At 38.6% G+C, this 14,133-nt stretch overlaps 1 protein-coding gene across 6 annotated transcripts in view; it reads right to left on the bottom strand.

Annotated features, from left to right (window-relative positions):
* RC3H2 (ring finger and CCCH-type domains 2) overlaps nt 1-14,133 on the bottom strand; it is a 49,922-nt gene that overhangs the window by 22,465 nt on the left and 13,324 nt on the right. For all 6 annotated transcript variants that reach the window (XM_084798456.1, XM_084798455.1, XM_084798454.1 and 3 more), the window contains 6 exons: nt 12,697-12,930; nt 11,316-11,491; nt 5,617-5,817; nt 4,921-5,053; nt 4,680-4,798; nt 2,370-2,482 (listed from right to left, as the gene is read on the bottom strand). In XM_084798456.1, coding sequence (XP_084654582.1) covers nt 2,370-2,482; nt 4,680-4,798; nt 4,921-5,053; nt 5,617-5,817; nt 11,316-11,491; nt 12,697-12,930 — 976 coding nt within the window. The remainder of the gene's footprint in view (nt 1-2,369; nt 2,483-4,679; nt 4,799-4,920; nt 5,054-5,616; nt 5,818-11,315; nt 11,492-12,696; nt 12,931-14,133) is intronic.

Genomic DNA, 14,133 nt, shown 5'->3' on the forward strand with positions numbered 1-14,133 from the left:
GCTGTATCGGGAATGCCCCCATTCAACCCCCAGAACCTCTTATAAAATCTGCACATTTACTCTATACTTGTTTACAAACAGCTAGCTACTTGTTAGTGGTGGGGAGGAGGGCAGACAATCATGTAGTAAAGACCAAAATTTGAATACTTATTTAAAATCATCAAGTAATTCATTGATTTATTTATTTATATAACTTTATTTATTTATTTTTAAAAGACAAGGTTTCCCCATGTAGCCCTGGCTGTCCTGGAACTCATTCTGTAGACCAGGCTGGCCTTGAGCTCAAGCTGCCTCGGCTTTCCAAGTTCTGGGATTAAAGTCCTGGGCCACCATTGCCCAAGCTCAAGGTTGGAATCTTAATCCTCAACACAAGCTTTAAGAGGTGAGACGCCCTAAATGATTGGTCAGGAAAGCCAATATTGTACAAACATTTTCTCAGTTGAGGCTTTCTCTTTTCAAACGACTCTAGTCTGTATTAAATTGACAAAAACCCAATACTATTACCATAAGAATGGGCTTCTGAAGTGGGAGGAGGAGCTCAGCTCCTTTTTCTCTTTTCTTATCTCTTTTACCTACCTTCTACTTAGGGTAATGCTATAAAAAGGTTCTTACCAAATGTGGCCCTTCGTTCTTAGACTTGCCAATCTGTAGAACACAGAGCCAGATCCATTTTCTACACTATCCACAACAGTCATGTCTACATGACTGAATTATATCTATGGAACACTGAACTAGATACATTTTCTGTATTAAAACTATCCACAACCAGATATAGTCCACATAACTGAACTATATCTTTTACTTAAATGGAGCCGCATCAGGGCAGAGAATTTTGCAGTTCTCTTGGTCATACAAAAATTATGTGCATTTGTTTTACTTTTCCTCTTGTACATCTTCTCTCCAATCTGAGTCTAATCATGCTTCTCTAGGCGTTCCTGACTTGCCCGAGCAGTACTGGTTTCTTCTTTCAGCATGCTGCCAAAGCCCTTGCCATATTTAAGACTGTTTGCAGTGGATAGTTTAGAATACAGAAAATGTATTTGGCTCAGTGTTCTGTAGACTGGGGAAGTCTAAGAACAAAGGGCTATATCTAATGAGAGCCTTCTTACAGCACTGTTCTAATTAGAAGGGTGATAGCAAATATTAACTGTCAAACTTAACAGAACCTACAACACCAAGAAGACAAGGTCTGGACACATCTTTGATAAATGTTCCTGTTGAACTTGGGTGGGAAGATACACCCAAGTGTAGGGGGCATCATCACATAGTCTGGAATCCAGGACTGAATACAAGGAGTGAGATTCACTGCTCCCCGCTTCTTGACTGTAGACTGTCATTATGACTTCCCCATCATGATGACCTGTACCCATAAACTGTGAGCCAAAATAGTTCTTTCCCTGTATAATTTATATTTACAATATTTCATTATAGCCACTAAGGAAAACAGAAAATTGAGATGGTTGGTATGATAATCCTGATTATGTGTTTTAAGGACCCTGAAACCAGTTTGCAGGAAGAATATGGTTAAGCTTGTATTTTGGGACTAGGAAAGTCCTAGAGCACTGTAAACAGAGGCTAACAGGCCATTTTAGTAGACATTCAAACGACCACAATACTAAGATAAGAGACCTCTGGGTCTCTTGGACTCCTGGCTCTCCCCTCTCCTCACATGGCTTGGCTCAAGGTCTTGCTCACTTTGGATTCTCCCAAATGTTACTGCCTCTGACTATACTCTCCCTTTTATCTATAATAAACCTTTTCTTCCACCATACCTAGGAGCTGTCATCTACTCCTTTTTTCTACCTTTCTTTTTTATTTAGTAACATAACAATGTTAAAAAGAGGAAAAGCCAGAAAAAGAAAAACTTACATTAACATTTTGCCTGAGATTTTGCTGAAATGTTCAACTGAACCTGAGCAAACAAGATAGAGGCAAATAGTAATATTTCCATTCTACAAAAGTAAAATAAACATGGGTTCCAGCTATTAAATAGTTTCTAAATATGATCTTTCCCTCTAATATCCAAATCTTACACTTAGTTTAATCTCATGGGTTAAAAAAAAAAAAAGCTATTTTGAGCTGAGTATGGTGGTGCACACACCCTTAATCCCAGCACTTGGGAGACAGAGACAGGCAGATCACTATGAGCTTAAGGTCAGCCTGGTTGACAAAGAGAGTTCCAGGGCAGCCAGGGCTGTTACACAGAGAAATCCCGTCACAGAGAAAAAGAAAAGAAAAGAAAAGAAAAAAAAAAAAAAAGGCTATTTTGCAATTCATCTTACTTCTATCTTTGAAACATCACAAAAGTTAATACTGTAATATAGCACTCCCTCAATGACCTTATATGAAAGACATTTCTCCCGACTTACTTTTCAAGTTCTTCCTGAGAATGGGCAAATGTACAATTTGTTCCTCGTGGACAACCCCCTTGTTGTCGCAAATCTCGGCACATGCTGGTTTTGTACTTGCTGTTTGGCTGAGGCTACATAAACATTCAGCGAATGGAAAAGATATCAGTTGTTATTCACTTTTTAGACTTCAGAACTTAAGGATTATACCACCCTTTAGTCTTTGTCACATCCTATGAGTAATTCTCACGCTGAAACAGGTTCTACCCATCCTATTGTAAGAGTGGCAAATAACTCTGAAAGAGCCTTCAAGCTTTCTTGCTGAAGGTTATCTGAACTTGATTCAAATTTATATATGTATTTATTTTTTCGATAACGTAATTTTCATGGGAAATACTTCTCAATTTATTGCTATCTTAAGTTGTGATAACAAAACAATTTTTAAAAGAACGTAAGAAAATGGCAAACTATTATCTTTGCCCATTTAAAACCTTCTCAAGCCAGGCACAATGGCGCATACCTATACACCAGCACTTGTGGAGACAGAGGCAGGCTGATCTCTAAGTTTGAGGCCAGCCTGCCTGGTCTACAAAGCAAGTCCAAGACAGGCAGGGTTACACAGAGAAACCCTGTCTCGAACCCCCCCCCCCCAAAACAAACAAATACTTTCCCAGAAAAAGTTGAGATAAAAATTATCACTTTATTAGTTGACTCACACATATAACTCTATTCACAGGCAAACAATGAGGGAAGATATGAAAATGTATCATAGGCCCTGCAATGGTGGTGCATGCCTATAATCCCATAATTTGGGAAATAAAGGTAGGTGGATCTCTGTGAGGCCAGCCTAGTCTATTAAGAGAATTCCAGGACATCGAGGGCTACACAGAGAAACCTTGTTTCAAAAAATAAGGAAAAAAAAAAAGCATATAATGTGCATCAAACTCTTTAAGTTGTTCTTATTTCTGTGACCTTAAAAAAAAAAATTAAAAATGTGCAGTGTGATGGTGCACGCCTTTAATCCCAGTACTCGGGAAACAGAGGCAGACAGATCAATGTGAGTTCAAGGCCAGCCTGGTCTACAAAGGGAGTTCAGGACAGCCAGGGCTCTGTTACACAGAGAAACCCTGTCTCAAAAACCCAAATAATAATAATAATAATAATAATAATAATAATAATAATAATAACAACAACAACAACAACAACAATATAATACTTTATCATTCAGTTGATATCTTAATATTACAATATTTTCTAAATAAATATGGATAGAAGAATGAGAAGTTAATAGGGCTTCGAGTACTTGACATTACCTTGTCAGATATTGATAGCACACCTTTTTTATATATTTAAACCCCTTAAATTTCAGCTTCGCAAAAGCAATTAATTACCCTGCAGATAGTTGTTAGGATTAGAAAGAGAATTTGAAGCTGGGCACAACTTTAATCCCAGCACTCAGAGAGGCAGAGGCAGGTAGCTCTCTCTGAGTTCAAGGCCAGCCTGGTCTACAGAGCGAGTCTAGGACAGCAAGAACTACACAGAGAAACCCTGTTTAAAAAAAAAAAACAAAAACAAAATGAGAGGAAAGGAGAGAGGGAGGGAAGGCAAGAGGGAGGGAGGGAAGAAGGGAAGAAGAAAATATGTAAGTGGAGCATGGTGGTACATGCCTTTAATCCCAGCGCTTGGGATGGGTTTGAGGCCAGACTGGTCTACAGAGTGAGTCCAGGACAGCCAAGGCTATGTAGAAACCCTGCCTTGAAAAAGCAAAAGAAAGAAAATGGCCCAAAGCAACTCAACAAATAAAGTCATTTGGATAAGGGATTATATTTTAACTTCCCTTCCTGAAGTATACTAAAAATATTGAGGAATTTCAAATTCCATATATATTATAAAACAGAAATCCACTTGAGATATAGCAAAGGAGAAAAAATTTTTCAGCTGTAAAAAAGAACTGGACAAAATGTTTAGAAGGAATTAATGAGCTATACTTGGTCAAAAAAAATATAATTCATGGAAGTCATATACAAAATACCCTTAAACTCATTATAATATGAAATACTAACCAAGTACAATAAAATAAGAGTTTCTCCCAAAAAGTGCAGAATAAAAACTTGCAGGAAGGCTGTGTGTGCCACTTATTGTCAGAGCTGGAAGTCCAGGGGGAATGCCTGTGCAGCTACACACGCACACCCACACGGACATGCCCTTCCAAAACACAACGTCTAAGAGAAAGAGTTATATAAGGAGTCCATCAGCCAATCAGATTGTTAGTATTGAAGATGAAGCTGTGGTGGACACAGCAGTAGTGAGAAGTGTAATAAATCAAGTTACCTGAGGTGTTTCATGGCCTTTCCTACTATAATTTTGTATGAAGTCCACAAGACCATGAACCACTGTTTTAACAGCTACCATTGCATTTTCCAACTGCTCCCAAGTTGGTGAAACAGCATCTAAATGAAAAGCCAAAGGGATGGGATGGGGTTGGAGGAGACAATGTATCAGTAGTCATTCCCTTGTGCTATTTACCTCAAAGTTCCATAAAGTACATGCACTGGCGCATTTCCCCACATACCTGGATTAGGGTCTATGTTTGCAAGAAGCTCTAAATGAGGCCTCAGTCTATTTAAATTAGCTGGGTCACCTGTTCGCTGCAAAACAATTGTCAATTCCTGGACACTCTTTGCAAATGATTCTGGAGACTGTAGCTAACAGGAAAAAAAGAAAGAAAGAAACAAACAAAGAAAGAAAGAAAGAAAAGATTTTTACTCTGGATTTTAGAACACAAGTATTTTCTAGTAGATCATCTTAATAGTTTTCAAGCGTCTTCAGATTTCAAAATAGGACAATCAACGATGAATTAAGTTTTCACCTCAGAATCTGCCCTATGAAATTCATCACTAGACACTTAAAAAACATATTTATCAGCTATATTACTTCTCTGGGGGTCAGAATGTACACGAAAGCTTTCAACTTCACAAAGTGTTGCACATTTTACATTTCCCAGGTGAGTACAGGACAGTAATCACACCATGAGACAACAGCTCTGAGCTACAGCTCTCAGCGAGCCTCATAAGCATGAGGATAAAAGCCAAGACTGCATAAAGCCCAGAGTGCACAATGTTACTACGTTATCATATTCACTAGGTTAGATACATGAATTTTCCACTCAGATGAGCATATTAGGTTATAAACAAACAAGAGCCTGTGTTATAGTACTCTGTGAAGCAGAAAGGGTACACAATCAGTCAGTACCTCTAATCTCACAAACCTTATCAATGATAGACTGCATGTGTGATTTATGAGCCAAGTCCCCATACAGCAGTGAGGACCATTGCTCAGGTGAAATACGGAGTCCTGCTTCCATGGCAATATGAACAATTTGGGCATCATGTTCTCTTCGCAGTGCCTCATAACTCCGAAATTCCTCCTTTAGCTGCATCAGGGAAGAGTCTTCATCCCTTTTAGTAACCTAAAAAGAAAAAACACCAAACTCATTAGAATTGGTCTGTTCTGCCGGGCGTGGTGGCACACGCCTTTAATCCCAGCACTCAGGAGGCAGAGGAATGTGGATCAATGTGAGTTCAAAGCCAGCCTGTTTTACAAAGTGAGTCCAGGACAGCCAAGGATACACAGAGAAACCTTGTCTCAAAAAACAAAAACAAAAACAAAGAAAAAAAGAACTGGGTCTGTTCTGTCCTCTGATCCAATTAATTTACTTTGGGTATAGGGACTGGGGTAGAAGGGGATCTATACCAGATACCTCACACAGCAGAAAATGCCAACACAAATCCTTTTTGGAACAAAACAGTAACTAGACAACTACATACTCAGTCCTTTTCTTCAATGAATTCATCAGCATTTTGAAGGGAAGAAAGAAACAAAAAATTACAGTAAGGATACTGTTAGAAGCTCTATGGCAACATAAACAAAAGGCAATTAAATATGACAAGTAAACAGAAGGAAATTTTTCAAAAAATATTTTTTCTTGCCTGAGGACTATGTGAGCTACATCTTGAAAAAATAGACTTTCTTAGGAAAAGGAGGAAAATAAAATTCTAAAATCAGGTGGTAATGCCAGGGGGAGGTAGCGCACGCCTTTGAACCTAGCATCTGGGAGGCAGAGGCAGATAGATCTCTGAGTTTTAGGCTAGCCTGGTCTAGAGTGAATTCTGGGACAGTGAGGGATACACAGAGAAACTCTGTCTCAAAGAAGCAAAAAGGAGAGAGAGGAAAAAAAACATGAATGAGCAGATGACACAGAGTTAAAAGTTCTAACACAGGTAAGAGAAGACCTTAAATACTATGGTAAATTAAGTATTAAATCCTGACGGGAATAAAAAGTCACTGAGAATTTTCACAAAAGCACCATGATCAGATACATGTCTTAAACACACACACACACACACACACACACACACACACACACACACACACACACACACACACACCATTTTCCTAGCTTAGGAAATTAGTTTTTTCACACTGAGGGGAGCAGAGGCTGAGTACTTCCCATCTCTAAGAAGGCTGGCGTAGCTCAGTAGAAGCATTATTACTGTGCTTCTTTAAGAAATGAGATAGTAGCTGAGCATGGTGGCGCATGCCTTTAATCCCAGCACTTGGGAGGCAGAGGCAGGCGGATCGCTGTGAGTTCGAGGCCAGCCTGGTCTACAAAGCGAGTCCAGGGCAGCCAAGGCTACACAGAGAGTCCCTGTCTCAAAAAACCAAAAAAAAAAAAAAAAAAAGAAAGAAAGAAATGAGATAGTTAGGGTTGAGACTGTCTTTGTACCTACAGCACTGCTATGCAGAGTGAATGGTTTTGTTGGGTTTTTAAAATTCTCACAAAATCTTTGTGTGTGTGTGTGTGTGTGTGTGTGTGTGTGTGTGTGTCTGTACATGTGTATGTCAAGACAACCTTGGGAGTGAGATCTCATCTTCCGCCTTGATAGTACTGTCCATAAGCTTCTAGGGAACCTCCTTTCACCTTCCATCCATCTCACTGTATGAGCTCTGAGACTTAAGACTCAAAGCACATAAAACACACCAAATTCTGAGACTCAGACTAGACAAATCATTTATCTATTCAAAATTTAAAATTTCCTGCTGAACAAAATACTGCTTGCCTAAAATACCAGCACTCAAGAAGCTGAAACAGGAGAATCATGAGCACAAAGTTTGGCTTGCATTATATAACAAGACCGTCACAAACACACACAACTTTGTTTTCCGCATTGGTAAAACAAACAAACAACTTCTAGGTTACCTCAGCAGTTATGTGTATTAATAGGGCCTCACTCTGTTAAGCCTAGCCTAGCCTCAAAATTGCATAAATGCCTTTGGCCACACCTCCCAGCTACTAGGATTACAGGGTGTCCACTATGTCCTGCTTTAGTAACTGTTCTCATTTCTGCTGCTGGCACATCAGGCAGTAGTAATATGTGCCCAAAAACATGAACATGAGGAAATCAGTTATCACCTCAGAATGAATAGGCCATATACTCTTTGAGCACCTATGAACAGGTAAGAGTTTGAGACACTCAAAATTTTTAAAGGTTCATTTATTCATTATGTATACAGCATTCTGCCTGCATGTACACCTACACATCAGAAGAGGGCATTAGATTACATTATAGATGTTCTGAGTCATCATGTGGTTGCTAGGGACTGAACTCAGGACGTCTGGAAGATCAGCTAGTACTCTTAACCTCTGAACCCTCTCTCCAGCCCTTGACACTGGTGTGCTTTGTGTCCAGGGAGGCCAGAAAAGGGTGTCAGATTCCTTGGAACCACCAGGTAGATGCTGAAAATCAAACCGAGGTCTTCTTCGAGACCAACAAGTAGTCTTAACCACTTAGCCACTAATCACTGCAGCCCCAATCAATATAATCCTAAGGATTTAATAATGAAGGAGATGAAATGTAACTTAAAAGTCTGCATTCTTCAATAACTTACTTTAAAACAACATCAGAGAACAAAAGAAGGAATTCTTAACCCAAAGAACGGGGGAAACACCAATGATGTAGAGATTATAGCACACACCTAAGCACCATACAGTGCACACATGCCCCATGAACAGCAAAAGGTCTAAGCAGTTGAGAGACTTAACCAATTAAAGCACTAATATGCATTTAAGTCATTTGTGAAGGGTTAAACTTGTAGCTCAGTTGGTGGAATGCTTGCCCAGCATGCATGAAGCTGGGTTTTGATACTGAACTAGGTAAAAACTAAACACTGCAGTGATGCACACCTATCATCTGGCAGTTGGGAGGTAAAAGGAAGAAGATTAGAAGTTTAAAGTCATCCTCAGCTCCATAACAAGTTCAAGGTCAGCCTAGGATACAGGGGAATCTGTCTTTAAAAACAATACAAAACGCACTCAAACCTTACTTGTGAAGCTTGAAAGACCTACTACCAAATCTACTGGATTAGAATTTCTGATACTAGAACCCAAGAACACAACACATGAATGACTCTAATACTGTACTTTCTGTTGGGAACCTCGACACTAAGCATGAGAATACTTTGTTTGAATCTATGCTCAGTAGCTAGACTTTGTAACTTTGTGGGTTGTTCTTTTTCCCAACCTTTATGCCCCCCAGTTTTACCCCAACAGTAGACTGGAAGAAACAAGTATAAAAAGGAGAGGAGAATTAGGAAATCCCTGATTCTAACTGTTTTCCTTTTGTTTCTTCTTTGACCATGGCTACTAACAAACAGCAACCAACCTCACTAAATGACCAACAATCACCTACACTACCTAGTGTGGCTCTAACATTTATATCCCCTCTGAAAAGTTCCCAGAATTCTAAACATCACACAATCACAGAAACTATCTGCAGCTAGAAAAAAACATGCCTAAGCTAGAGCACAAGGCAAATCATAGTCAGCTGCATGGACAATCCAAAGCAGCCCCATATCCCCACACCTAGGATTAAAACGATAGCACATTCTTAGATTATTTATGCTTTAAAAGGACCCAAAATTCCAGAATTCTCACTACAATGCTCAGTAAGGAAAGAATCTATATAGAAAAACATCTACTAATAAATGGTGCTATTTGTTTGGTGTGCATACATGTGTGCGAGTACATGCCATGTATGTGTGTAGAGGTGAGAGGACAAGTGGCAGGATCAGAGCTCTCCTTCCACCATGTGGGATTCATATATCAAATCTGTCATTAGGCTCAGTAGCCAGCATCTTTATCCATGGAGTCATCTCATTTTTTAAAAATGATTTATTTATTATATATATAGTGCTCTGCCTACACGTGTGCCTGCACACTAGAGGAGGGCACCAGGTCACATTACAGATGGTTATGAGCCACTGTGTGGTTGCTGGGAATTGAACTCAGGACCTCTGGAAGAGCAGCCAGCGAGCGGTCTTAACTGCAGAGTCATCTCATTTGACATAAATTACAATTCTTACTAGAAATTATTTAAACAAATAATCTGTTGTATGCAATCATGATTATAGTAATCTTAATCCCGAGGAAAGACCATACACCCACAAAAATCTGGTTGCTGAGCTAGCAAAGATGATTAAAAGACACTGAACAATGATCATTCAACTGTGATTAGTTTTCTAAAATTAAACATCACTCAAGTGAGACCTGGCATTTAAGTTTGCATTATCTTTAGTAATCAAGATTACATGGCAGTAAGGATGAAATGAGAAAAGTGAATATATCCTAAATGAGTGTGATGCAAATGCCAAATAATATTGGCCACTATAAATATTTAACAATCATAGACCAAATAGCAGTTTGTTACCTATACAAAAAAAAAAAAAAAAGAGTCAGATATTTCAGTGAAACCCAGTGGGAAAGCTTGGCTGCTTCGCTGAAAACATGGTGTTTGAGAAAGCAGAATGTCACTTAAATCCTTATCTCCTTTAAGGACATGAACCTATTTGAACATACTTCCATCATCAGTCACTTATCTTCTAGAGTACTTTCAATAAACCCTTTTTTAATCTTAAAGCCTGTAAATGAAGAAAGGAAGGTTGACATGTGTGACAGTGAGGACTGTTTATAAATCTCTGGATAGTTCAGGTGCTAACTAACAACCTACACTCTGATAATAGATAGAAAACTAGGATTCAAGTAGCTTTTCTCATCTTTCAGTAACAAAATAAAATTCCATTTTAAAATTGTCTTCACAGTCCATCAAACAAAATGATCATACCACGTGGTAATCTTCTCAACTTTTTAATTTCTTGTGGACTATTTTCATATTTAAGATTTTTAATCAGGCTGGAGAGATGGCTCAGAGGTTATGAGCTCTGGCTGTCCTTCTAAAGGTCTTGAGTTCAATTCCTAGCAACCACATAACCATCTATAATGAGATCTGGTGCCAACTTCTGGCAGGCAGGTACACATGCAGGCAGAACATTGCATATATAATAAATCTTAAAAAAAAAAAAAGACTTTAATCACTACGCAACACATAAAGAAAACAATGGATTACAAAGATTTCCCTTTTTTGTTTGTTTGTTTGTTTGTTTGTTTTTCAATACAGGGTTTCTTTGTGTACTACTCCTGACAGTCTTGGACTGGCTTTGTAGACCAGAGATCCTCCTGTCTCTGCCTCCCCAAGTGTTAGGATTACAGGAGTGCACCGCCTCGAATGGCAGATTTCCTACTCTTGTGAAGTCTACAATATGATATAGGACTTCTTATTAAAGCAATTGATATAAAGAAGTGAGGTGTCTTTAGTTCCCTTTTACAGCTCCTCTAAGAGTCTAAAGTTAGGATTTTACATATGTTCAATTCAATACTTCTGAAACTAACAGGCACAAACAAGTACTTGGTGCCAAAACTGAATTAATGCAAAAGGAAAAGTGAAAAGCAATTCCTTCAAATTATGGAAGCATTCTGTATTTCTGGAGTCACTAGACTGGTGACATGGATTCTCAGGAGCCTCCGTCTCAGGTATGAACCTGCAGTTGTCAAGACAGCTGTAGAGTGCTTACCTTAAAACAAGAAGCTCGGTACAGTAGCTGCACAACATGACCAATACTTGTTTTTGATGCCTGAGGAAATCTTGGTTCTAGTCTTTGCACAACAAAAAGTACCAGAACTTTCCTTGAGAGGGCAGAACCATCTTCTAATGCCAGCAATACCAACTTTAAGGCTTCTTCTTGCATAGCTAGAAACAGTAAAGGAACAGATATTATACTGATGAAGCCTATCCAAAGTACATTGGGGTATCAACTTATGGAAGTACAATCTACATCTAATTAGCATGAAAAGAATAAATCACAACATAAAAAAAAATTTTTTTTAAATCAATCAAAAGCCAACAAGCCGGGTGTGGTAGAGCACACCTTTCATCTTAGCACTGGGCTGGCAGAGGCAGGCAGATCTCTGTGAGTTCAAGGACAGCCTGGTCTACAAAGTGAGTCCAGGGAAGCCAAGGCTGTTTACACACACACACACACACACACACACACACACACACACACACACACACACGCGCGCGCAACAACAAAACAAAACAAAAAACCAAAAGCCAGAAAAACAACTCATGAGGTAAAGTGTTTACTAATCAAAGCTAACAACCTGAGTAACCTAGAGTCAGGGTAAAGGTGGACGAGGAGACAATAAAACTGTCCTCTGATCTCCACAGATCATGATGCAATTACACAGATCTAACATGCAATAGTAAATATGTTTGTTTGGTTTTGATTTTTCAAGACAAGGTTTCTCTGTGTAGCCTTGGCTGCCCTGGAACTTGCTCTGTAGACCAGACTGGGCTCAATCTCAAAGGTCAACTTGCCGCTGCCTCCCAAGTGCTGGTATTAAAGGCATGTGCCACCACTGCATGGCTACTAATGTTGTTTTGTAACTAAGGAAATATACAATATTCTGAGTCAAATCACAAGGGAACACCAGGCAAACCTAAAACAACAAATATTCTATAAAAGTAAATATTTTGTATTCAAGAATATCAACACCAGGAAGACTGATAATGGTTCAAGATAACAGAATACTGATGCAGGCCTGTAATATTTAGAAAGCTGAGGCAAGAAGCTCTTGAGTTCCAGGTTAGCCTGGGCTTCTACAAAGTGAAAATCTGAATATAAATAAATTTCATCTTCCTTGACATACTTACTACCTGTGCAGTTGTAGGCCCCTTCTTTTAAATTAGTTTTCTAATTTGCACATTGCAGATGAGCCCTCTATCTCACTGAGAATTAAATGAGAAGTTTCTTCTAAAACACTGACTGTAAGTACAAACTATAACTTATACAATACTTTGTCAGGGTATGTAGGATTTTTACTTGGCCCTAAAAATTTGCATCCTCAAGGTCTGGTAACCAATAAAAACATTAAGATGGTGATCTATTTTACCTGGCCCTAGAAACTGGCATCCTCGAGCCCTGACAGCAGCCCACAGGTTGGCAGACAGCTGCTGAGGGTTCTGATGCTGCAGTATCAGTTCTGTCACAGTTCTTTCTCCTAGTGAGCGAGCCGCTCGCATGGCTCTGACACGACCTTCTTCCTCCACCAGTTGACAGTTTACAAGTGTAACCAGTTTCCTTTGCATTGGACGGCTCAGGGCACTCTGGTTCAAACTAGCTACACCTTTAACAAATGGAGACAAAAGAAACTTAACATTTTTCGATTAAAAAAACAAAACAAAACAATTTTCATCACCTGTATTTAATTATTAAATTAAATTTTTTATGAGTCCCTTGTCTGATAATTTTATTTTTTATTTTTTGGTTTTTTGAGACAGGATTTCTCTGTGTAGCCTTGGCTGTCCTGGACTCACTTTGTAGACCAGGCTGGCTTCAAAGTCACAGTGATCCACCTGCCTCTGCCTCCCAAGTGCTGGGATTAAAGGTGTGCGCCACCACGTCCCCCTCATAAAATTTTTTAACAATACCTGTCCCTGTTTATTACCATTCTGTAGTAATAAAGAGCTTAATTCTTAAGTAATTCAGATTTCATTTAGGTGTCTTTTTCTACAGGCTAGATCTGTCCAAAAAGTATGTTGGGATTTATTTTACTCGCCATCTTTAATAAAGGAAATGGAGGTAAATTTACAGACAAATGAATAGAAATTTCACCTTAAAAAGTAACAATTAATAATGGTTATTTTTAAGAATGAAGTTTCATAGAAATGAGTACCAATGCAGTTCTTAAATTCCTTTCCTATGAACCTACTACTCAGAGTACTGCTCAGAAATTCTCCCCTATACTATACATACATTTTCTATATACACTATTTTCAACCTCTTGCTTCACAATCTGGAAATCTTATTCCACTTAAGGTATTGCCATAACACCTCTACCTCTTACACAAAACTGTCCATCAAGACAATTACATCTACTTTTTAAATCCACAGTTAATCCTCAATCCTTTTTTTTTTTTTGACTTTCCAGTAACTTTTAATATGAGTGACTTTACCCTTTAAAGGACTTTACTTTGGTTTGCAGAACATTTTCTTGGTTTTCTTCCATCTAGTATCCTTTGACAGTTTTTAACCTTACTCTGATCTACCTGCTTAAAGAGACTTTCTTATAAACATACATGATCTCATCCAATCTCATCACTCTATAAAATATGTCACAATAATGCCAAAAGTTACAGACCATGCACCTTATGCTTAATTCAAAACTAAAACTCAGTAACATCTGAGTCAGCGTTCTGTACCTGTGGGTCAGGACCCTTTTTGGGGATCAAACGATCCCCTTCACGGGGGTCACATATCAGAATCCTACATATTAAATGTTTATATTATGATACATAACAGTAGCAAAATTACTTATAAAGTAACAACA

Source organism: Acomys minous (assembly GCF_964271855.1).
Source record: "Acomys minous genome assembly, chromosome: 10".
Classification (NCBI taxonomy): Eukaryota; Metazoa; Chordata; class Mammalia; order Rodentia; family Muridae; genus Acomys; species Acomys minous.